The sequence below is a fragment of the Mugil cephalus genome, chromosome 8, assembly GCF_022458985.1.
Source record: "Mugil cephalus isolate CIBA_MC_2020 chromosome 8, CIBA_Mcephalus_1.1, whole genome shotgun sequence".
Classification (NCBI taxonomy): Eukaryota; Metazoa; Chordata; class Actinopteri; order Mugiliformes; family Mugilidae; genus Mugil; species Mugil cephalus.
This window is the reverse complement of record NC_061777.1, coordinates 19,592,087-19,614,170: the sequence shown is the minus strand read 5'-3', so window position 1 is coordinate 19,614,170 and position 22,084 is coordinate 19,592,087. Positions and strand designations below refer to the sequence as shown.

General features: G+C 45.9%; 1 protein-coding gene across 1 annotated transcript in view; it reads left to right on the top strand.

Annotated features, from left to right (window-relative positions):
* The window catches only part of hmcn2 (hemicentin 2), a 43,541-nt gene that overhangs the window by 5,258 nt on the left and 16,199 nt on the right, over nt 1–22,084 (top strand). Inside the window, exons 5-44 of the mRNA XM_047592797.1 lie at nt 1,323–1,494; nt 1,587–1,693; nt 1,794–1,914; nt 2,017–2,280; nt 2,396–2,540; nt 2,919–3,040; nt 3,293–3,565; nt 4,020–4,161; nt 4,466–4,593; nt 5,539–5,652; nt 5,732–5,890; nt 5,985–6,179; nt 7,165–7,260; nt 7,413–7,540; nt 7,637–7,781; nt 8,850–8,962; nt 10,346–10,505; nt 10,653–10,812; nt 13,097–13,224; nt 13,387–13,638; nt 14,283–14,366; nt 16,117–16,308; nt 16,418–16,548; nt 16,722–16,866; nt 16,973–17,099; nt 17,197–17,354; nt 17,615–17,893; nt 17,984–18,126; nt 18,721–18,871; nt 18,962–19,183; nt 19,291–19,404; nt 19,496–19,683; nt 19,780–19,876; nt 20,039–20,200; nt 20,294–20,407; nt 20,612–20,808; nt 21,004–21,085; nt 21,185–21,316; nt 21,406–21,549; nt 21,636–21,795. Of these exons, the coding sequence (XP_047448753.1) occupies nt 1,323–1,494; nt 1,587–1,693; nt 1,794–1,914; nt 2,017–2,280; nt 2,396–2,540; nt 2,919–3,040; nt 3,293–3,565; nt 4,020–4,161; nt 4,466–4,593; nt 5,539–5,652; nt 5,732–5,890; nt 5,985–6,179; nt 7,165–7,260; nt 7,413–7,540; nt 7,637–7,781; nt 8,850–8,962; nt 10,346–10,505; nt 10,653–10,812; nt 13,097–13,224; nt 13,387–13,638; nt 14,283–14,366; nt 16,117–16,308; nt 16,418–16,548; nt 16,722–16,866; nt 16,973–17,099; nt 17,197–17,354; nt 17,615–17,893; nt 17,984–18,126; nt 18,721–18,871; nt 18,962–19,183; nt 19,291–19,404; nt 19,496–19,683; nt 19,780–19,876; nt 20,039–20,200; nt 20,294–20,407; nt 20,612–20,808; nt 21,004–21,085; nt 21,185–21,316; nt 21,406–21,549; nt 21,636–21,795 (6,146 nt within the window). The remainder of the gene's footprint in view (nt 1–1,322; nt 1,495–1,586; nt 1,694–1,793; nt 1,915–2,016; nt 2,281–2,395; nt 2,541–2,918; nt 3,041–3,292; nt 3,566–4,019; nt 4,162–4,465; nt 4,594–5,538; nt 5,653–5,731; nt 5,891–5,984; nt 6,180–7,164; nt 7,261–7,412; nt 7,541–7,636; nt 7,782–8,849; nt 8,963–10,345; nt 10,506–10,652; nt 10,813–13,096; nt 13,225–13,386; nt 13,639–14,282; nt 14,367–16,116; nt 16,309–16,417; nt 16,549–16,721; nt 16,867–16,972; nt 17,100–17,196; nt 17,355–17,614; nt 17,894–17,983; nt 18,127–18,720; nt 18,872–18,961; nt 19,184–19,290; nt 19,405–19,495; nt 19,684–19,779; nt 19,877–20,038; nt 20,201–20,293; nt 20,408–20,611; nt 20,809–21,003; nt 21,086–21,184; nt 21,317–21,405; nt 21,550–21,635; nt 21,796–22,084) is intronic.

Sequence of the window (22,084 nt, the reverse complement as noted above, 5' to 3'; positions counted from 1 at the left end):
ACTATCCTGGGGCAGATTTAGGTCACTTCTTAGCAGTTTCCTGCTCTGCTGGTGATGGCTGCACATGTGGCAGAGTTTACAGCTGTTTCCAGTTGTAAAACGGCGAGAGGAACCAGCTGCTGTCAGCACCCAGCGGACCTGATAGACAGAGAGTGGAGGCCTGATAATTAAATTATCAAAGGCTTTCCTTGTTTCGCCTTTCGTAAATGTCTTAAAATGTGTTGCCGTTGGCTCCGTCTCCAAAAAGGGCCCGCTGAAGAAATGTTTTCAGTTTGTTTCAATGCAGACCCAGTTCACCCACAATGTCTCTTTATACAAGCACCAAAAAAAATACTAGACAGCAGTTGCTTGTAAAGCTTTTGGAAGATGTACGGCAATTGGTCTAATGTGGCCGCTGAAATGGGACATTAAAGTATCAGGAGCTCTCGCTGCTTCTGTTTTCACTTTAGAGAAAATAAACGGAAGACTGCATTCGTAATCGATTCCGTGCTAATGATTATCAGAGCATCAAGCACCTGTCAAAACTGAAACTCTATATTATCAGACATGTCTTCGGAGACGCACTGGGGGACATTACATTGTAAGTAATGACCGTTTTTGGCACTAAATATAATCAGTCTGTCCAGTTATTTCATCCTCTGGGTGAGCTTTGCTGCGAGTGGTGAAGCTGATGACTCAGAAGCGAGCCTTCTGCAATTATGTAGTACTGTTGGACCACATCTGGCTTCTTAAGCTCAACAGAAAAATGGGAAACAGCCTGCTATTTCTGTCACAAATTAGCTCGGCTGTATTAGTCAAGTTTGTACTGGTGAATATGCAGTTTGAGTTCAATCGTTAAATGTATTTTTTAAACCTAGGACGCCCCTGCACTCCTGCATCCCGGTATGTTCTGCTCTAAGAAAAAAAAAACCTTTGTGATTCATGTACAGATTCAAGCTATGTTTCAGGAGAGGGACTGCTGCCTGACAGACTCACTACTGTGAGAGGCAGTCTACTGGGAGTACATGCTTGAGAGTGCAGAAAACTGTATGTTATCAGTTTGACAGCTGAGCTGTTTCACTTTTCCTTTGTTTAGGCAAAGTCCCTCAGAGGAATACTTTTGCGATGAAAGAATAGTTCGAAGACAAAGAGCAGGGGAAGGGAAGGGGTTGGTGGGGTTCTTTTGGAAAGGCCACAGACGTGTCCTTCCTGTCCCCGTCCTGTCTTTCATAATTGAAAAGGCATCCCTGACAGTTCGCCTCGTGCGCTGATGCGTGCGTTTTATCTAGCATGACATGTTGCCTGGCCGTGTTTTTGTAATGCTGTTTTTCTCCTGCTGTCAGGTTTTAAAGTGGGTAGAGGAGACAGTCCAGGCCATGAAGGTCCACCTGCTGTCCTCCAACCATGACAGTGCACAGGAAAACAAGTGGGAAGTGCCCTTTGACCCGAGCCTCAGAGAGGTCACCGTGTCTCTGAGTGGACCAGCACCGCAAATCGAGCTCAGCGACCCATTTGGTAGAAAATACCTTTATACCGTTCCCCTCAATTCTGATGCATGGCAGTATTATAAGTGCCCAATAATAATTGCTGTTGTCTCATTTTATAAGGTCGGGTAGTTGGTGTGGAGCAGGGCCTTAAAGAGCTGTTGAATATTCCCAATTCTGCGCGTGTCATCAATCTTAAATTTCCAAGGCCCGGAGCCTGGAAACTGAAGGTACGTCTCCGGTGGATAATCCTCAAAAATGTTCCCTCGCTGTCTGATTTCCCTGACAGCGCCTGACGCTGGACTAATTGAATACTGTTGCTTTCTGAAGGTGAGCTGCAGTGGCCGTCACACGCTGAGGGTCACAGGGGTCAGCGATCTAGACTTCCGAGCCGGCTTTTCCAGTGTGCCTGTGTCCGAGTTTAACCACACAAGAGAGAGACCAATAAAAGGTGCCATACATCTTTTAGCTTTTAGCTTCATGAGTTTTATTTGACTTGGCAGATGTTCATAAGTTGACTTTTTTTTGTTTTTTATCTTTCTTTGCTTTTCAGGACTTCCATCCCATCTTATGCTTAAATGTTCAGGCCTGAAGCCTCCGGGTCATCTTAGCCTCGTGGAGCTCGTGTCAGGCTCAGGCCGCTCCTTGCGCACGATCCCTGTGCCTCTGCCCTCTGACCTCGGACAACAAGGGCTGTGGAGTCTCCCAGAGTTTCGCACCCCTCCCCAGAGCTTCTTCATCAAGGTAACGGGCAAAGACGAGGAGGGCTACCGCTTCCAGAGGCTGTCCAGCGTCTCCTACACCAACATCGTTCCAGGCAAGACGACCCCCAATCCCCCTAAAACATACTTTACCAAAGCCACTCTGCGGTGCCTCTCACACCTCATCAATCTCTCTGGTGACCTGCAACCTTTGTTTCCTCCCTTATGCAGATCCCCCAGCTGTGAGCATGCCTGATGTGGTGAAGGGCTTCTACATGCAGCCAGCTGTCATTGGCTGCTCGGTGCGGAGTGACGTTCCCTACAGGCTAAGATTCACCAGAAGTGGGATTACGCTGGGAGAGGAAAAGTTCTTTCAGTGAGTCTTTTCCTAAAGACCTAAATACACTAATTAAGTCACTCACTCCTCTTACCAGTGAGGTCGTCTGCGAAGCATTAGTGCTGCGTGAGCCTTGCATTTTATTAGCTCATCTGTCAGGAAACAGATTTACAGAGTCAATTTTGTGAACATTACATATTCGATTGTGTCATCTTGACAAATTAACAAAGCGCCCATTCTTTGTTCACGCTGATGCTCTGTTTTGAATTACGTTCACAGAGAGAGGCTGACTTGTAATGAAAACTATTCCCAGTGTGTGCTCGCTGGAGATAATAATTGAATGTGACCTAAAATAGGCTCTTGTTGCTATTTTCATACACCAGATGACTTCATAAACCAAACGTGTCTTTGTATCAGGAATTCTGCCATGGCATCGTGGGAGATTGGCGAAGCATCAGCAGAAGACGAAGGCCTGTACGAGTGTATAGCGCAAAGCAGCGCAGGACAGGGACGGGCCTTAACGCAATTAACTGTCAGAGGTACGCCACACGCAGACATCAGAGCAAGCAGGCACTTTCCTCGTGGTTTTTCATGTGTGCATCGCAGTTTTATCGAATCTTTGAAATGAGTTCCAGCAGTTTTCTTTTATCTCGTCTTCTTGTCTAAAATATCAACCGTATACAAAGCATGCCAGCACAAACATTTGCTTTAAATAGTAAACTATTCCCGAACTGTTTGTTCACCGCTGATAACGGCCGCTTAATGTTTTGGTTGTGTTTCCACTAAAACAGAGCCTCCTCCGGTCTTGAAGCCCGCGGTGAATGTGACTTCCTCTGTGGGAGGTGTGGCTGTGTTGTCCTGCCAAGTGGAAGGCTCCATGCGCCACAACTTGACCTGGCATCGAGCGGGACGCACCATCCGGGCCCAGGCGGGGCGGGTGAAGCTGCTGGCCGACTCGTCCCTCCAGATCAGCGGGGTGAGAGCTCAAGATGCTGGACAGTACCACTGCGTGGCCACCAACGCCCATGGAGACAGCAGAATCACCGTCTGGCTTCTCGTCCCAGGTACGGTAGGACGATACCCTGTGGGTCATCTGCTTAAACACTTAACGCACCGGGGCCTCACGGCTCCTCTCTGGCCCCCGTCATCTGGTTTCCATTATTGCCTTAACATACGCGCAGTCAAATTGAGCCACTTCCTTGACAAAAAAAAAAAAAAAACTGAGCCAAAACTGATGTATGTTGAAAAGAGGGGCTTCTATCGTGGGCATATGCGCAGGAAAGTCATGTTTGTAATGAATTACAAAGAACAGCCACATAAATGTGAATCTCGTCCTCGCTACAATCACCCAGTCATGATGTCAGACATGGAGTGCTTGGTAATTGCTTCACAGCCCAAAGCATTAAGTGTACTGTTGTTAAAAACTGATTGGGAAGTTATAACATGACATCATGCAGCCGTGGCAAGGCCCTGAGTCATAGGCAGCATTTTTCTTCCTGTGTTTGACTCCGATTGTAGAGGCTCCTTCAGTGGTAGTACACCCTCAAACCCAGGCTTTCTCCCGAGGGGATGAGATCCGCCTGGTCTGTTCAGCGTCCGGATCCCCTCCTCCCCAGCTCTTCTGGAGCCATGGAAACATGTTTCTAACTAATCGGCCGAGGTAAGGGAACTCTCAGCCCACTCAGCACCTCCGGCACAGAAGGCTCAAAGAGACTTTAACGACATGCACGATAGCCACATCTTGTTTGCATTTCTTTGGAAATTTGCATCTCGTGATGTAAAGCCTTTTTTTTCCCCAAACCACAAGTATTTTATGTGTCTGCTTGAAATACATATTCAAAGAAAGATGTCTCCCATGATACCCAAAGAGCGCAGAAAGTTTTAGAAATGAATTTCCACTTTACATCTGCTCATTTAATCACAGAGTGTCAACAAACACGAATTCTGTCGATTGCGTGATACAGGTTGAGCCTGGGCCAGAATGGAGTTCTGTCCATCAGAGGGGCTCTCCCAGAGGATGCTGGGAACTACACATGTCTGGCTACCAATGAGGCTGGAACGGCTTCTCAGTCTGTGTCACTTACCTATGCAGGTAAGCAAATACGTCCCTACAGATAGACGATGCCAGTGTGGACCCATACTGCCAATTTGGAATGTTTTTGATTCCTTTTAATTCCTTTCTTCCTTTATTGTAGCTTCAGTCTTTGAATAATATCCAGTGCGAGCCCGGCTTCGGCACATACTTTCCTGTCCCAGACACAATGTTATATTTCTCTCCTTGTTTTGAGTGCTGACAGTTGTAGGCCTGAAGTTTTAGTCATGGCTGTCAGTTAGTTCCTGTTTGCTTGACAGAAACGTTACCGCTGATGGACTATGGCACCGTCTTCCTGGGGCATGCTGGTGTAATACACACTTCTGTGTCTGAATGTCATTTTTAACAACATTGATCTGTCAAACAAGTGAGAGCCTTGTAAGACAGATCATCTCTTCCTTTCAGCTCGGCTGTCTGTGTGTGGCATGTAAGCAAAGTTTTTACTTTTACTTTTTTTTTCTGCAGCCTTTGCTATTATGTGTGTGCACAGTAATGCTGCATGACATTGTGATATATAACCGTAATATAAAAAATGCACTGCCTGGCCAAAAAAATAATCGCTACCAAAATATTTGTCGGACCACCTTCAGCTTTGTTTACAGCGTGGCATTGTTTCGATAAACTTCTGCAATGTCACAAGATTTATTTCCATCCAGTGTTGCATTCATTTTTCACCAAGATCTTGTATTGTTGTTGGGAGAGTCTGACCACTGTGTAGAGCCTTCTCCAGCACATCCCAAAGATTCTCATGGTTGTTTAAGAAATGAGAAGCTACTCATTGCATCAGTTGGGGTTAAATAACTTGTCACCACTTGAAAATAATCCATTCAGTAATTATCCAATGGGAGACTCGTACATATTTGCTTAGTTAAATCCAGGTGGTGACTTTTTTTGGTAGTGTACTTACTAAACTCCAGCTTAAGCTCGCCCTCTTTCTTCCTCCAGAGCTGCCGAGAATAACCGTGGTACAGCAGGTTGTGCTTGTGTCGGTTGGTGCGGATGCAACTCTGGAGTGTCAAGCCACAGGAGTTCCCGCTCCACTTGTTCACTGGTTCAAAGGTAGGTGAACGCGGTGCACACATGAGTGTGGAGATACCCTTGTAGGAGACCAACCATTTTATTTTGTTCGTGTTTCCAGGTGAGCTTGCGGTGGGCTCCGCTCCGTTTGTTGAGCAGGATGTTCACCGAGGGACCCTCCACATTCGAGGCGTGCAGGAGGTCGACGCTGGTCGGTACAGCTGCATGGCAAGCAGCTCTGCTGGAACCTCCTCTGGCACTGTCAGTTTGGAGGTTGGAGGTGAGACCAGGCTTAAAGTGTTCCACATAAAACTTAGTTTTCTTCCACATTTACACAATGGAAACTTTAACTTGTACCACTCTTACTTCCACAGTGGGTCCATTGTTCTCTGAGGCACCGGTCGACGTAACAGCTAACGTAGGGGAGAATGTCACCCTCCCCTGCGTTGCCCGAGGCTTCCCGCAGCCGACGGTGACTTGGCGCAGGCAGGATGGCAGACAGATTCTTAAAAGGACAGACAGCCACAGCAGAACAATGCAGCTGGAGAACGGACATCTTCTAATCCAAAGTGAGTTATCTGTGAAACACTATCACAGACGAGAGGTGGTTTGTGGAGCAGGCTAATACGACTCCATGGTTTCCTTGCACTGGCTTGCATGACTAAAATTTTTGAGTGAGTATATATAGAAGAGGTGCAGCCTTTCATATCAAATTTAGCTAACATTTTCTTTAGAGAGGGGAGCAACAAGATGTCATTGCCACTGGTTGAGTTACACTGTATATATGCCTCTCAAGTATCCATCCTAATAAAAACACTACTTCCTGTCAGTGACATACTTACCTAAAAAATGTGCTGCATCTCTTTCATGCAGGGATTAATCCAATTCATTCTCTGTGACACTCCTCATCAGGGCCAGAGCCAATTGAGCCTGAAATATGACTGATCTTACTGTGATCTTTTATGCTCCTGAGACTAAGTGTTTACAGTGTGTAACATAATAGCGCCAAGGACTTGACATATTTGCATGGTGCGCTTCTGTCACTATTTCCATTTGCCGTCTGACCTAATTAGCTCAATATGTTGCAGATGGATTTATTATGTTTGTTTATTCTTGACATTGTCTTAGAAAAAGATCTCTTTGAATATGTTTTTAACACCATGGCCATTTCGCCCACCAATCTTGCTTCAAACTTTTCTGTTTGAGTTCTTGTCATTACTTTTTTCGCGTCTCTCCTGTTTATTAGAACGCAAGAAGCGAATTATACGTTGCTCCGCTAACGTGTGATCCCTAGAGATTTTACTGAGTGGGACATGTGTGTCAGCAGGATGGCAGCTGAGGCAAACCCATTAATCCTGCTATTTTCTATTTTAAACTCCTAATTGCAGCACAGTCAAACCAATAATACCACTTGTTATTGAGTGGAGGTCTTAAACGCTGTGAGCATGGACCTGTTTGTTTTTTTTTCTAGAGAGTGTGGAGATGCTGCTTCTCTCAGATGTATTGTATACTGTACATAATGTGTTTCTTATGATGTGATGTGTTTGACTGCAGGTGTCTGGCTGGAAGATGAAGGGGTTTATGTCTGTGAGGCCAAGAACGCGTTTGGTACAATCAAAGCAGAGGCCAGAGTTAGCATCACTGGGCTGGGTAGGTGAACCACTGGTCTTTTTGTGTTCCTGTAAGCTATGTCTATTTTAGAAGCAGTAGTGGCAGGAACTCCAAAGTCACACATGGTTGTAAAACACTTGCACATTTTCCTGCTCTTGTTTAGAGTTTGTCTTTACATTTCCTTGCTGCAGAACCTCCTCTGCTGGCTCAAACTGCTCCAATCATCACCACTGGCTCTGGCCAGTCTCTTAGTATTCCTTGCATGCTGTTGGATGGAATACCTCTTCCAGAAAGACACTGGACCCAAAATGGCAAACCTGTAAGCCTGACGAATATTAATCTGGAATATTTATCTCACATACATACATGCCATACCTGTGTTCTTGTCTGACAGGAGTACTTTTTATTCACACAGGTGCAGCTGAATGGGAGGATGTTCTTGAGGAGCGATGGCAGTTTGTTCATTGAAAGAGCCATCCCAGAGGACACTGGGACGTATGTCTGCACTGCAGTGAATGTAGTAGGATCCACGAACATCACAGTCAGCCTTGAGGTCCATGGTAAGAATATAAAGGAGTTTATGTAATACTATTAAATGCACCAGTTAGTCATACCATTATGACTACTTGCCAAGTATTGTGCAGGTCTCCCTTGTTCCTCCCAAATACTTGTGACTCATCAGTGAATGGACATGGGCCTTCTGAGGGTGTCCAGTGGTGTCTGGCAGCAGGATGTCATTAGCGGGGGCTCTTTGGGTCCTATGGGTTGAGGGGAGGCGCCCATGTTAATCATCCAGTTTGGGATCAAATAGATTAGATTTATTTATCCCGAGGCCTTGTGCTGCTCTTCATGCTTTTTGAGTTGCTCCTGAACCATTGTTGTGTGTGTGCCTGTGTCAGACTGTGTTCTGCTATGGGGTGAACGTGCCTGGTCTGGTCTAGTGGCGCATGTCTAGGTAACACCCACATTAATACCACGTCCAGAAGTTTCCCAGTCGAACATTGTATTGTCACAAGGCGGTCAGTGTTATTCACAGAGTCACATGAGAAGATCGGCACTGACACTCACCGTGAAGCTAGAGGCGGCAAACAATTCACTAGCTAAAGATGAAGGCCATAAGTGGTTGAGAATAGATGGCTTGTCTCTGTCCAGTGGCAAGGGCAACTTGTATTAAGTTACCCCACCAATAAGTTTCAGTTCAAGTTCAGCAACATTTCTTGACTCTAGCCTCATATTTAGTGTGCAATGAAACAATCTTGTCAAATTCTCCGAGGAAAGTAAATAAGCCTATACAGGTCTCTCTGCACTAGAGACACTGGGAAGTTACCACAATAGACTGTAATTTAAACACCAGTGCACTGACTCAGGATGGAAAACACAGAGGCCACCTGCCGTCATCATAGTGAAAGGGTTCATTTACTGCCTACTTTGATGAATGAGGCCATTTTGTTCGTGGGCACATAATGTCTGACAGGCCAGATTACAGTTCATCATCAGTTTGTAATGAAGAAATGCCTCCAACGCTGACACTGGCACTGGCCGGCCGCCTAAGGCCAGCGATAATGCTGCGGGACAATTTCTCCACGGTCAGTCGGACAGCTGTTTTTTATGACCTACTTCTTCCACAGTGCCCCCAGAGATCAACGCCGGTCCGTACCACTACATAGCCAACGAGGGTGTTGCCATCACACTATCATGCGAGGCCAGCGGAGTTCCCAAGCCAGATGTAGTCTGGTCCAAGGTAGGATGTCACAGCAAATCGACAATCTTAATCATTTCTCTGGCTGCATCTCATAAACGCATGCATGACTAATTGTCTGGTTCTATTTCCCACAGCATTATCTAGTCACCCTTGGCGTCTGTTTAGCATAAAATTTAATCACTGTTAATACATCGGAAAATAGTTGCGGAGCGAGCTGAGTTAAAATCAAGTATCCTGTGGGATGACTTCTAAGTTGCTCTGAGTGCTGAGTTATGCTGAGATAATTCAGCCATCAGCAGGCTAATTATATCAACACGATAGGGATGATAATAATAATAATAATAATGGCATGTGTAATGTTTTTTAATAGTAGTCCATTTTAATATTTACCGCTTTAATGGAAGTGGAATCACTCAGAATAATCCATTAACATAATTGTTTCCAGTTTTAAGTGCATTTTGAGGCATAATGAGTCACCTGGGACACCCTTTTGTTGTACACAAACACCCGTCAGCACTTCATTAAATTTACATAAATATTATTACTTTTCTTTTTTTTTTGGTGCCTTTTTCCAACAGTTTCTTCCTCCTGGCCCCCTCCTCCATCCGTCAGAACACTCTGAAACAACGCTAACAGTAATAGTTTGAACCGCAATCAAGACTTGATTAACCTTACCAGCGAGGATGTAACCATAGCAACTTTGCCATATTGCTGCTTGACTCCGAGAAATCACAGTGTCTCATTGCACCTTAGGAATCTATTTAAAACCTTTCCGACATCACGTTCCAGCACAGCACTTCATCACATCATGAGAAGAGCTCCTGAAAGCTTTTGTGCATGCACTGTGCGCCGAAGCTTAAAACGACATGAATGTTATCACAAAATGTCTCAGACTGCCACATAAAATGACTGAATACGATCAGTGCATAATACGTCCTGTCTGGACACGGTTATTATCTCGTAATTTGTGCAATTGCATGACATGGATTTACCAACTGGAGTCACTAAAACCAATGATTTTGTCCCTCCTATGCATGAGACAAGAACATACCAGAATAAACAGCCGACACGATTGCACAGTCTGCATTACTGAGTGGGGTCAACATGTTATTTCCTACATTTTGCTGAACTGAGCCAGACTTGTCTTCTTTGCTTCCCCTTAACATTTTCAGAGCGGTACTCCAGAGCCAAGTAAATGTATTTCCTTGTCAGATAAAAGTGAATCTGTAAAAGCAATTGTATGTTCAAAGCAAATGCATGTGAAGCAGAGTGCACCCTTGTGTGTGCATACTGCGGATGGAGGGCATGGGGTGGTCTGTCATTACATTAGACATCAAAGGCTGCGCTGCAAACCTTAAACTAAGCTTATTGTGGCTTTTTTACTGTGTGATCTGTCTGATCTTATGCCCTTCATTCTTCCAGGGGAGGCAGCCTCTGCCCAGGGACCGCTCCTCTCTCCAGTCTGACTCAGACGGGTACCTCCACATCCGCCACCCCACTGCTGACGACGCTGGCGTCTACATCTGCACTGCCACCAGTCCCGTGGGCTACGCTAGCCGAGAGATCCAGCTCAGTGTCAACAGTAAGGCAACACCCAAACATAGTGCTTGATGTAATTAAGTGTGACCTCATTCTCCAGATGAGATTTAGACAGTCAAATTATTTCCAGTTTGAAGATATGAAGCAAGTTAAAACAACAAATTACAACTTCTCTTTTCCTCCTAACAAGCCATGCCAAAGATAATGGGTGTGAGTGGCCACGACAACACAGTAAAGATGGCTGCAGAGGTGGGCACGGAGGTCGTTCTACCATGTGAGGCCCAGGGAAGTCCTTCCCCACTAGTCACATGGAGAAGAAACGGCCATCCCATCCCTCCCGTCACAGCTGGGTAAGACAAAGTCATAGCTCACTCTGACACTCATGCAGTAAAATGAAACATAAAGCGACAAAAGACAAAAGTTCACACCATGCTTTACTTCTGTCCTGGCCAGCGCCCCGACTCGTCTTTTACAGCTTTTACGAGGGCCTGGCCTGGTTGCAATTCAAAGCTGCTTTAAATGTGCCTGACTTCATTTGGCGATTCCATTCGAAGGGCTTCTAGGCAGAGACATCAACAGTTTACCGGAGAGCCGTGCGCCTCGCTTGCTGGCTAAACTGAAGGGGAACATCTGGCCCTGCGTGGTTGCCTGTTTCCTGGCTTTCATGTGTGGTCACTCCGGGTGCAGACAGGCAAGCCGGCTCGAGACGCGGACTGGATGGATGACAGACACATGCTCTGGGCCAGACACCAGACAGAATGGTTTAGGGTAGATAGAAGATCGACAGACGGGGCTGAGCGCTGAGGTGACTCAGATACAGCGTGACTTGTGTGGGGCCAGGAAGGAGGGAACATTGGGGGGTGGAGTGGGGATGCCAGGAATAGGGGAGGAAAAGTAACTGACAGAGGAAGAGATACAAGCACTGTCTGCCTGATGTTGGGATTCCCCGGGGTGCTTCAGCAGTAAAACAACATGCTGACTCTTTACTAGTCCTGTCTGATGAGAATAACACATCTCTGTGAACAACCCCCACATCAGCCCATGCTTTGCACAAGCAGGACCTGTGGAAACAGGCAGGCGGAGTGCAGGGAGATTCATTCTCTCCGGCTACGCTCTGCGGGTCAAAGGAAATGGCCAGGGGGTGCTGATGTTGAAATAACTTAAATCAGTGGGCGGTAATATCTCTTCCGTATCTGTGTATTCGGCCTAGTAGTAGCAAAAAGTCAGAGGAGGGGGGGTTGGTCGAGGGAAAGATATTCAAAGCAGGGTCAGCGGATTTATTCATCACGGACTTAATTCTGATGAGGCCAGTTTGTCCCAGTTAGTCGTTGTGCCAGATTGTGTAAACAGATGAGTTAACACCAGCTTGGGGAGTGATGGAGGAGCCAGGGGGGTGGTCTGCTGGGGAGCAGCGCTGCAGTCTGAGCACGGACTGACCGCTGCCGAGGCAGTCTTCTGGTTCTCACGTCTTGGATGTTGATGCCTCTCCTGCTGCTGTTTGAGGAGGTGGGGGAGATACAGTATACGCCATATGTGCTGCCGAAATAGAGAGCTCTTTGTGCCGCGCGCTCGTTTCCACTTACACGAACATGTTATTGTTATAATTCAGTTGCTTAGCAGACACACTTATCTAAGACGGATCGCAGAGGTGTGTTTACATTTCTGTATTTTATGCATTTATACAGCTGGACAGCTTCTGGTGCAATTCAGGTTACCACACAGTGCTTTAACATTGCTGACCTACATTTAACTGCTTTAACCTACATTTAACTGCTGCTGTTGTTTTTGCTACAAAGCGTGTTTTTGGAATAGAGTTCAGTGTATGTGATCATCACCATCTGTCCACTTGTTTATCTGTGACAAACTTCTATAAAAAATGTCTGGCCTGGCATAAACTTTGCTTTCCACATCGCAGAAGATGAAACACTGATTGTAGGGACCATGCGTGTTTTGAAATCCTATCATAGTCGTTCAGCCAACCTTTGATTTTTTAAGTAGTCTGCTTTTCATGAGCCCGAAGTGATAAATACGCAGTAGTTGCTGCCCACAATATTGCTCCCAACGGAAACAAATGTATTGATCTTTTTGACCTTTCCTCGCATTGACATCATCAGATCAAACTTTGCTCACCCTTTTAAACTGTAGTTGCCCTGGGAAATTGTAATTGTGAAAGTAACAATTCACTAGGGAGATTACTAAGCCCTGACTGAGGTCCAAGCTCCACTTAATGCTTTCTTACTCATAACTGTCCGCCCTCACAGATCTATTGTCTCTTGCTTATTTTGTTTTTAGATTCAGTCAAATCAATTTTAAAGTGAAGATATAACCCAATGCATGAAAAACAATGCGGCACAATAACCCAATTTTTGCATCTTGGAATTTGTCCTCACAGACACTTTAATTCTTGTAACCATTTGTATCATTAAAAAGTGCGTACAACGCAGTATTATTAGGCTTCTGAATACTTAAAATACCAGGCAGTGTGCATACAGGCACATGTATAGGCCTCAATGTAAACAGAACACTAGAGACAACTTTAAAACAGGAGTAGCTCCTCTTTCAAGTGGCTGTAGATCTTCAGTGACTCATAAAATGTTATGCTTTCTCCATCTCTTTGCCCTATACACTCCCCAGGTTCACTGTTTTGCCTTCAGGCTCCCTGAAGATCACTGATGTGCGCCTGATTGATAGCAAACTGTACACCTGTACTGCAGAAAACCCAGCAGGCAACGTGTCCCTAAGCTACAATTTACACATTCAAGGTAACTCCGAGGGGCTTCATTAGAAAGTCCTTAGAAACAGTGAAGCCCGCCTTTTCCAAAAGCTGTCACACTATATGTGCGAAACGCATGAGATGTGTAAATAAACTGGTTCGTGATTAAGTTGCATTACACTGTGTTTAGGACATTTGTTTATGTTCTCAGTTAAACCCAGGATTCAGCCAGCGCCCTCCCTCCTGAAAGCCCTGATTGGCCAAACAGTGACTCTGCCTTGTGTGGTCCAGGGCGAGCCAAGTCCTGAGGTCACTTGGCTTCACAATGGCCTCCCTGTTGGGGTCAAGAATGTTACACCCCTAAGGATCCAGCGGGTCAGCCTCGCTGACCAGGGAACCTACCAGTGTGTGGCCAGGAACAGTGCCGGACAAGAGACCCTGGAGATCAAGCTGGAAATTCTTGGTGACTGGCAGAAATTTAATTCTTCAGATGCTATTTTCAAGGAAAATAAGCAGAGCAGAAGTAATAAATATTTTTACAGCCTTTGTATACATTTGTATACATTAGTATCATTCCAGTAGTAGACTCCTCCAGTGAGGCGTGAGGTGTATGTATAAAGATAGAAAGCTCTTGAACCATCTGACAGTCACTTCAGGGGGAGGTTAACTGGCCCTGTGAAGTACTCGTTTAACTTGTGTAAAAGCTTTGTCTATTGTGGCCAGCTGCTCTAAATCAAACCTTCTTCATCAGAGATGAGTGACCCAGGGATCTATTCTGGGTCCGTTATTATTCACGAGATACATAAGAAATATTATTCTTCCCGTAGTTTTGCTCTTGACCTTGTTCTGCATCTTTTAAATGGAATGAGCTAAAAACAACAACATTTTTTCATTCTGCTACGAAGTTTTTAGACCCTACCATTGTTTTTGAGAACTTAATCAATATGAATATCAGATTCTTTTAATGTATTTATCATGAGAGGTCAGTCTTTGCACCAACCAATGCTGCTTCTTCTTGCTTATGTATTTTCCCCACACTGGATTCTTTATTGTTCACTTGCATTTACACTTTGAACCATCACTTACCATGTTGTTCTGCCCTCACAGAGGCCCCGTCCTTTGCAGAGCCTGGAGACGCCATCATGGAGAAAGTAGCCAACAGCAAGGTCATCATCCCCTGCCCTGCTGAAGGTACGGTATGATTCACAGACGAGTCAGGCTCTGACAGACTGCATAGACACAATTTATAAGATGTGACTAAATATTTTAAAGCCTAAAACGGATGTGCCTTTTTCCAGGTTTGTTTCTATGGCTTTGCAAGAACAAAAAAAAAATCCTTTTTAAATGTAGGGCACAAATGTGTATTTGTACACCATCAAAGGAGTGTTTCGCTGTCACCATAGACTTTCACTTGTCAGGAAGGAAAAGAAAAACTTGCCGTCTTAAAGGGCAAAGCTTCTTTTTATCGCAGCACCCGGAGACCTGCTGGTTATGTCTATATGTTCCAGCATTTCTCGGCAAAAAAGTGTTGGTGTGTGTCGGCGGATCCACTGATGGATACTTATTCTTTGACAGCCCGTTCAAACAGGTATTGTTTGTGTGAAGCTGTGCCATGGCAACCAGCTTGGTGAGAGAAGGTGAGAACGGTGTCTAATTTAGAGCAACAGCTGGAACATCAGTCTGCCTGCTGCCTCAGCGAGCCACATCTGCTTTCCTTTGCGCTGGGGCCTGCTGGGAGAGGAATCCTAATTACAGGCTGCTGCTGGCAGATAAAGGACAGAGATGTCTGAGGTGCACTGTGAAGCACAGGAAGAGGAAGGTGAAGCCACACTAGCTCTCCTTCCATCCAAGTCATACAGGCAGGCAGACACTACCAGGCCTCAGAGGGCTCATACAAAAATGCTTGATGCTCCTGACACCCTGGAGAGGCAGCCAACAGCAGGAAACAAGGATCCACTTATTGTTCTCTTGAGTTGTAGATAAAGCACAAGCTCTGCCACGAGGATATGATTAATTCACCAACAAGGGCATTGCATTTGATAGAGGTAATTATCTGAGAAACACATGGAAGAGATAATCTCTGACTTTGTCGGTCCCGGCAAATAAATTCTACTAATGAGATCTGTTAACATCTAAAATAGAACATCTGTATGCATTTCCGCCCAGCAATGACATAATGAATTTGCTTCAGAGCTCCTTAACTGTGAACATGTGCTCAGAAAGGAAACAGACAATAACACCAACTTTGGTGTCTGCGTCTCCTGCGGTTAGTACTTTCTGGATTGGGGAAGGGTGCCCTGTTTGATTTCCTACCTCGTCTGTGGTCTTTGTATATGTAACACCTCCGTAAATAGACAGAGCCGTGGCATTTGGATCCCTCCAGTGTGCTGATCTTTCATTGCGACCGGACTCGACTGTCCTTGCGTCGCCTTGAATCTGCTGCGCCGGGTACAAAGCCTTTCACCTTTTCCCCATTTCACCTTTCTCCTGTTGACCGTTCCTAGCTTTTCTCCAACCACCCCATACTCCACGGAGCACATCTGTTTCATGCTCATGAGTGAACACACCAGCGCCTTTGAACTCTTTTTTTTTTTTTTTTACCGCTCCTAGTCTTAGTGCTCAATTTTTAGAGGGTTTGGTAATAAATCTTTTTGTCAGCATTTTAAATATTATATCCTACATCTCTCAAGTAGACTGCGTTTTTATTATTTATGTAACACTGACCTTGAAATGTTACACTTGCGAGCTACTAGGAACATTTTGGCTTTGTCTCGCTTGCTGTCCTGCTGTTCGCCAGATAAATGATCTGGGCTGTTGGCCCATTAGGTTCTCCTGTAAAGAAGTAGAGAGATGGAAGTAACTATTCTTCCTGTCAGACGTGATCAATAAAGCTCATTTTACACTTTTTTTTAAAAGAAAAATTGTATCCCCACACCTGCAGGATCACCTCGGCCCAAGGTGCGCTGGTTCAAGAACGGCCTGGAGATACACCCCGAACAATCAGAGTTTTCTGTGGCGAGGGATGGAGCGCTCGTAATTAGCACAGCATCTGCCAGTCACAGTGGGGACTTCAAGTGTGTGGCAACCAACGAGGCAGGCTCTGTGGAGAGAAAAACTAGGCTAAAAGTAAACGGTGAGAATTTAGTCCTAGTTATATCGTTGTAGTTATATCGCTTTTTTGTGCGCAGCATACAGTAGATTATTCACAGCTATGACGCGCATCCCCTTCTATACTGTTTTAGTTCCACCGGAGATCCAAGAGGACGGGCAGCCCCTGAATCTCACTGTCACCTTGAAGCAGCCTCTCACTCTGGGCTGTGATGCCTTCGGGATTCCCTCTCCGATAATCACCTGGACCAAAGACGGCCATTCTGTGAGTGTGTCATTCTGGGTTCCCATTGACATGAAATGTAAAAGCCAGGCTGCTTGTTTATACTGTGCACAGTCTAGCATTGATTTCTGTAGCTGTACAATGCCACCAAGTGGCTATTATTCTAATAACAGTGAAACACAAAGGATGCACTGAGTTGATTTCTGTATATCCAGGTGGACACTCCTGGGGTGTATCTGCAGAATGGGAACAGGCTGCTCAGAATCTACAGGGTTCAGCCTGAACATGCGGGACAGTTTGCCTGCACAGCACAAAACTCAGCTGGAGAGGCCCGGAGAGAATATAACATAGTGGTGCAAGGTGAGGTCACTCACACTGACATTTAAGCAATATGAGGATAGAAAACAAGAAATAATAATAGTAAGTTGAACACTTACTCACTGCACATGTGGTGGTGTTTGTCCAGCTCCACCGGTGATCTCGGGGGCATCCCGCCTGCAGGAGCTAACTGTGGTGCTGGGCCAGGAGGTGGAGTTTCAGTGTCGAGTCAGTGGACGACCAGCGCCCAGAGTGGAATGGAGCCGCGATGGAGAGTAAGAATCTCTCTCTATTGACGTGACATTCAGCAGTGCACACAGGGCGGAGTACCGGTTGTATTGATCGGGTCTTCCATTGGTTTCCTCTCTCCAGGGTTCTCTCCCGTGATGGGGACCCGCATGTGGAGTTTCTGGAAGACGGCCAGGTGTTGAAGGTGAAGTCAGTAAGACTGAGGGACCAGGGGCTTTACCAGTGCCTGGCCAGTAACAACGCAGGGACTCAGATGCGCCAGTTCAGACTCACAGTGCAAGGTCTCTTCTTTTTTTTTTTAAAGTTCTGCAGTAACAATGTTGTTCTAAGAAAGCAGTTTACTGAACATGATAATACTTTCTATATCACTTCAAGAGCATGTCTTGTAATTGCCCGATGTCCTACTCACTGCATTTCTTGTTCAGAGGGTATCCTGCACAGAACAGGCCAGCTCCCTGCGGAGCCATTCATTCTGTGCTATGGGCCAGTAAAAACCTTACTGCCTGTTAAACACTAATGTATTGTCTGTCTGTTTTCACAGCTCCCCCCACCATCAAGGGTGGAAGTGAGACCTCAGAGGTGTCAGTGGTGCTGGGTTTCCCCACAGTCCTTCCCTGTGATGTGGAGGGCTCACCCACACCCAGCATTACCTGGCTAAAGGACAACCAGCCCATCGTGTCCACTCCGCAGCGAACGTACACCCGCGGTGGGCAGGCTCTGCGGCTGGGATCAGCACAGGGAGACAGCAGTGGCCTCTACACCTGCAAGGCCACAAATCCAGCCGGCACAGCCATCAGGCACTATTCCCTCAGGGTTCTGGGTAAGAGACGGTCGCACCATCACGCCGAGTGAAGTCTCACAGATGAAACATTTTTGAGGTTTTTACTATTTTTTTTTTTCTTTTCACCAGTCCCTCCACAGATAGAAGGAGACTCCACGTCCTTGACATTTGGTGGTCAGGAAGAGAAAGTGCGTGTCAATGGGAGTTTAACTCTGTCCTGCCTGGCTAAAGGTTTCCCTGAGCCCAAAGTTCTTTGGTTCAAAGATGGACAGGTTGGTGTGTCGTCCTTTAAAAGCTCTTAGTACCACAAACCTCTGAGGCAGTTTTAATGGAGAAAGATCAAACCTCTATCGGCCTCTACTGGCAGTCAGTGAGAATTACAACAGTCCTTTTGGACAAGCCACCTCCGCACTCCAGATTTGGTGCGATGAGTAAGCAGGTTAATTATAGCGAAGGCACAGCAGAACAATTCTCTTATTAAACATCACCACATAGCATACAGCGGGGGCTATTTTCTTTTATTTAAATACATATATACGAGTAGTTTCATGATGCATCTTCATTTACTGCCATTAAGTTTGTTTATGTGGATATTCTTGTTTAGATTGATGATTTCTTTCCCCGAAAATGTTGTTTCAAAAGTTTTACATTTAAACATCTGATGAATCTTTGTTGGGTCTGTATTTTTAATTTAACCGCTCAGACCCACCATATCTTATATCTTATATGATTTTAAAATCTTAGAAAGCTACTCCAACAAGCTTATAAGAGGTGGTGAACCATCACAAAAAGCAGAGGAATCAGCTATACCATGCTGGAAATTTTTCACCCAGACTATTTTATCTGATGTATTTTTTTATGTGTAGCTGCTGACTGGAAACTCACATGCCGGCATCCAAGAGAGTGGCCACTTCCTCCACATAGAGGACGCCATGCTGTCCCACGAGGGGCAATACACTTGTGTGGTCAGCAACTCTGCAGGAGAGGACAAGAGAGACTTTCATGTTACCATTCAAGGTGGGTATGACACTTGATGTCAGACTTGTGTTTTGCGAGTTAAATGTCGTTTTGAAACTATAGAAAGTGACCTAAATGTCGTCCTGCCAGTTCCTCCGATCTTCCACCGAGTGACTAACAGGGAGGCAGCCTGGGGTCTGGGACACGAGGATGATGATGAAAAGAACGAGGACATGGTAGAGAAGCGGGAGGTTGTCCTTGGCCATCCAATCAGCCTCTCCTGTGAGAGTAACGCCATCCCCCCGCCCAAGCTCAGCTGGTACAAGGACGGTCGAAAGCTCACCTCAGCTGACGGGGTGGTACTACTTCCAGGTAAAGAGAATCTTCTTCCTGTTTTATCTAAAAACCATTGTTATTATAGGCATGACTCCATATTTATGTATAAGCGTGTCGTCTAATGCATGGGCTTGTCCTTTCAGGTGGAAATGTGCTACAAATTGCCCGAGTGCAGAACGAGGATGCTGGGAAGTATACATGTCAGGCTATTAATGAGGCAGGGGAAGACCACATGCACTTTGAACTGGAGATCCTAGGTAAGGAAAGACGCAAATTTAGTTGTTATGAAAATGTCTGCAATAAAATGTATTTGGAAATGATACTAATATCTGCCGTATTACTACTTAGTCCCTCCTGCTATCTTGGGAGCATCAAAGGAGTTTATGGAGGAAATGGGAGCGGTGGTCAACAGCACCGTGATGTTACACTGTGACGTGACTGGACATCCAGCACCGGTCATCTCCTGGCTGAGAGATGGGCAGCCGGTGCACACGGACTCACAGCACTACATCAGTGAGGATGGGACGCAACTTCAGGTTTGTCCCGTAGATTAATACCATCAGGCAGGCTGCCTGGCAGGTCCTACAGGGACATTGTGTACCGAGGACTAACACGTCCGTCTTAACTTTCAGCTCCTCAGTGTCCAGGTTTCAGACATGGCTGGGTATTTGTGTGTAGCTGAGAACAAGGTTGGAACAGTGGAGAAGCTCTTCAGTTTGACGGTTCAAGGTAACAAAAATCCACAGCCCGAAGGCTTTTCCACCTCACCTGTATATTAAATTCCCCGTGTTCTAGGTATTTTATAATAGATGTTATTGGATGACTCTTCGTGGCAACAGACATGCTGACTCCTGCCTTCTGCACGTACGCCACTCTGTTTTTCTCTTCCAGTGCCTCCTAGAATAAGCGGCCCTAAGGAGGAAGCGGTTAGCGTTGTCCAAGGCCACATGGTATCACTGCTGTGTGACGTTCAAGCGTACCCTCCTCCGGAGATCACCTGGACCAGAGACGGGCAGGTTCTTCACTTCAGCACCGGCATCCAAATTCTGCCAGGTCAGCCCTCGGCCACCTGCGTCATCCAAGTGATGCTTACGTGAAGAGCATTACGTTTGTTTGAATGTAAATTCCAACTCTCGTGTTTCATAGGTGGCCAGATGTTACAGTTGCCCCGAGCAAGACTGGAAGATGCAGGGCAGTATGTGTGCACGGCCACCAACTCAGCAGGACAAGATCAGAAGAGTATTCTCCTCAGTGTTTATGGTGAGCAATCTCACGGGGACACATCTGCACAATTACAGACACATATACAGATGATCAAATATCAAAACACTGTCTAGGGAACAAAAATAATAAAAAAAATGTTTAACAGAAGCCAGCTGTGTTTGAGGACAGTAGTGAATCATACCGAACTGCCAATTCTGAAACTGAGATCATGTTCTCTTCTCCGTGTGTGTAAACCATCAGTGCTACCCACCCTCAAACCCCGGCATGATGCTGAGTTGGACTCGCTGACACCCCAGGTTGGCTCCTCAGTCACCTTGCGATGCGACGCACATGGCGTCCCTGAGCCGGAGGTCACGTGGTACAAGAATGGGCTGCAGCTGGCTGCAGGGAACGGGCTGAAGATGGAGCGACACCAGCTGGAGATCATAGGCGTACAGGTCGAGAAAAACAGTGTTTTTTTTTCTTTTTCTTTACATCATTCATGTTTGAAGCTGCAAACAAAACACTTCAAGCACTTGAAGTGGTTTTTGGCTCTTATTTACTTTCCATGAAGAACCACAAACACATAGAGCGTACAGCCTGTGGCTGCAATGAAACATCACAGACCCCCGCCTCTACTTTTCGGATTACAGATAGCAGATGGTGGCACATACACTTGCAAAGTGTCCAACGTGGCTGGACAGGTAGACAGGACGTTCAGGCTGGCAGTTCATGGTGAGTATCCCTCTGCTGTTTTTGCTTTTTATAACATTATAGGCAACATCAAAAGGGGGAAGTCTGCATTTTTGAAATTATAAAAACATGTTTCTACAGTTCCACCTGTTCTGGATGGACCACTTCGGGAGTTTATAAATTACACTCTAGGCTCCCGTGTGGCCCTGCTGTGTGAGGCCACTGGAGTACCTGTCCCCAGTATTACTTGGCTCAAAGACGGGACCCCTATTGGTAAGCGGCAGGCAGTGATAGAAGAAACTGTAAAATTACCGACTTCACATTTGTATCATCCAGAATAAGTGGATGTGTTTGCTGTCCAGAGAGCAGTCTGCAGTGGCAGTGGTCCGTTCGTGGTAACAGGCTGGAGCTTGGGCCTCTCAGTCTGTCTCACGCTGGAACGTACACCTGCGTGGCCAAGAACGGCGAGGGACAAACACAGAAAGACTACACACTCACAGTGCAAGGTGAGTGAGTTTACTTTACCAGTCCTTACGCATCACCCACAAGAGTCTGAGCATCGTTTAAAGCTAAAAGTGTTTGTCTCGCTCAGTGTCGCCCACCATCCTCGACTCCGACCGCCCGTCTGATCTGAGTGCGCCCTTGGGAGAGGAGTTGACCCTGGAGTGCAGAGCAAATGGAACCCCTAAACCCAGCCTCAGCTGGCTGAAGGATGGAGCGACACTAGAGGGATCGGACGCCCGTCACATCTCGTGAGTCATTCAGTCCTAGCAATGATGATAAAAGAATAAAAAAAATTAATTTAGCCCTTTTGAAAACAGTCCGGCTCGTTTTACATCTAGAATCAGAATCAATCAGCACCACTCCCTGATGGTTTGGAAAATTACAACATCAATCATCATTACAGAAGCTAATGTGCATGACTCGATGTGTAGACAGAAGTGGTTTACAGTCTCTTGCCCAATCTCATCATGAGGAACCGTACGAACAGCTGTTTTACAGCTGTTCGCCAACTTCTATGGTCATTATGCGCATCAGCCA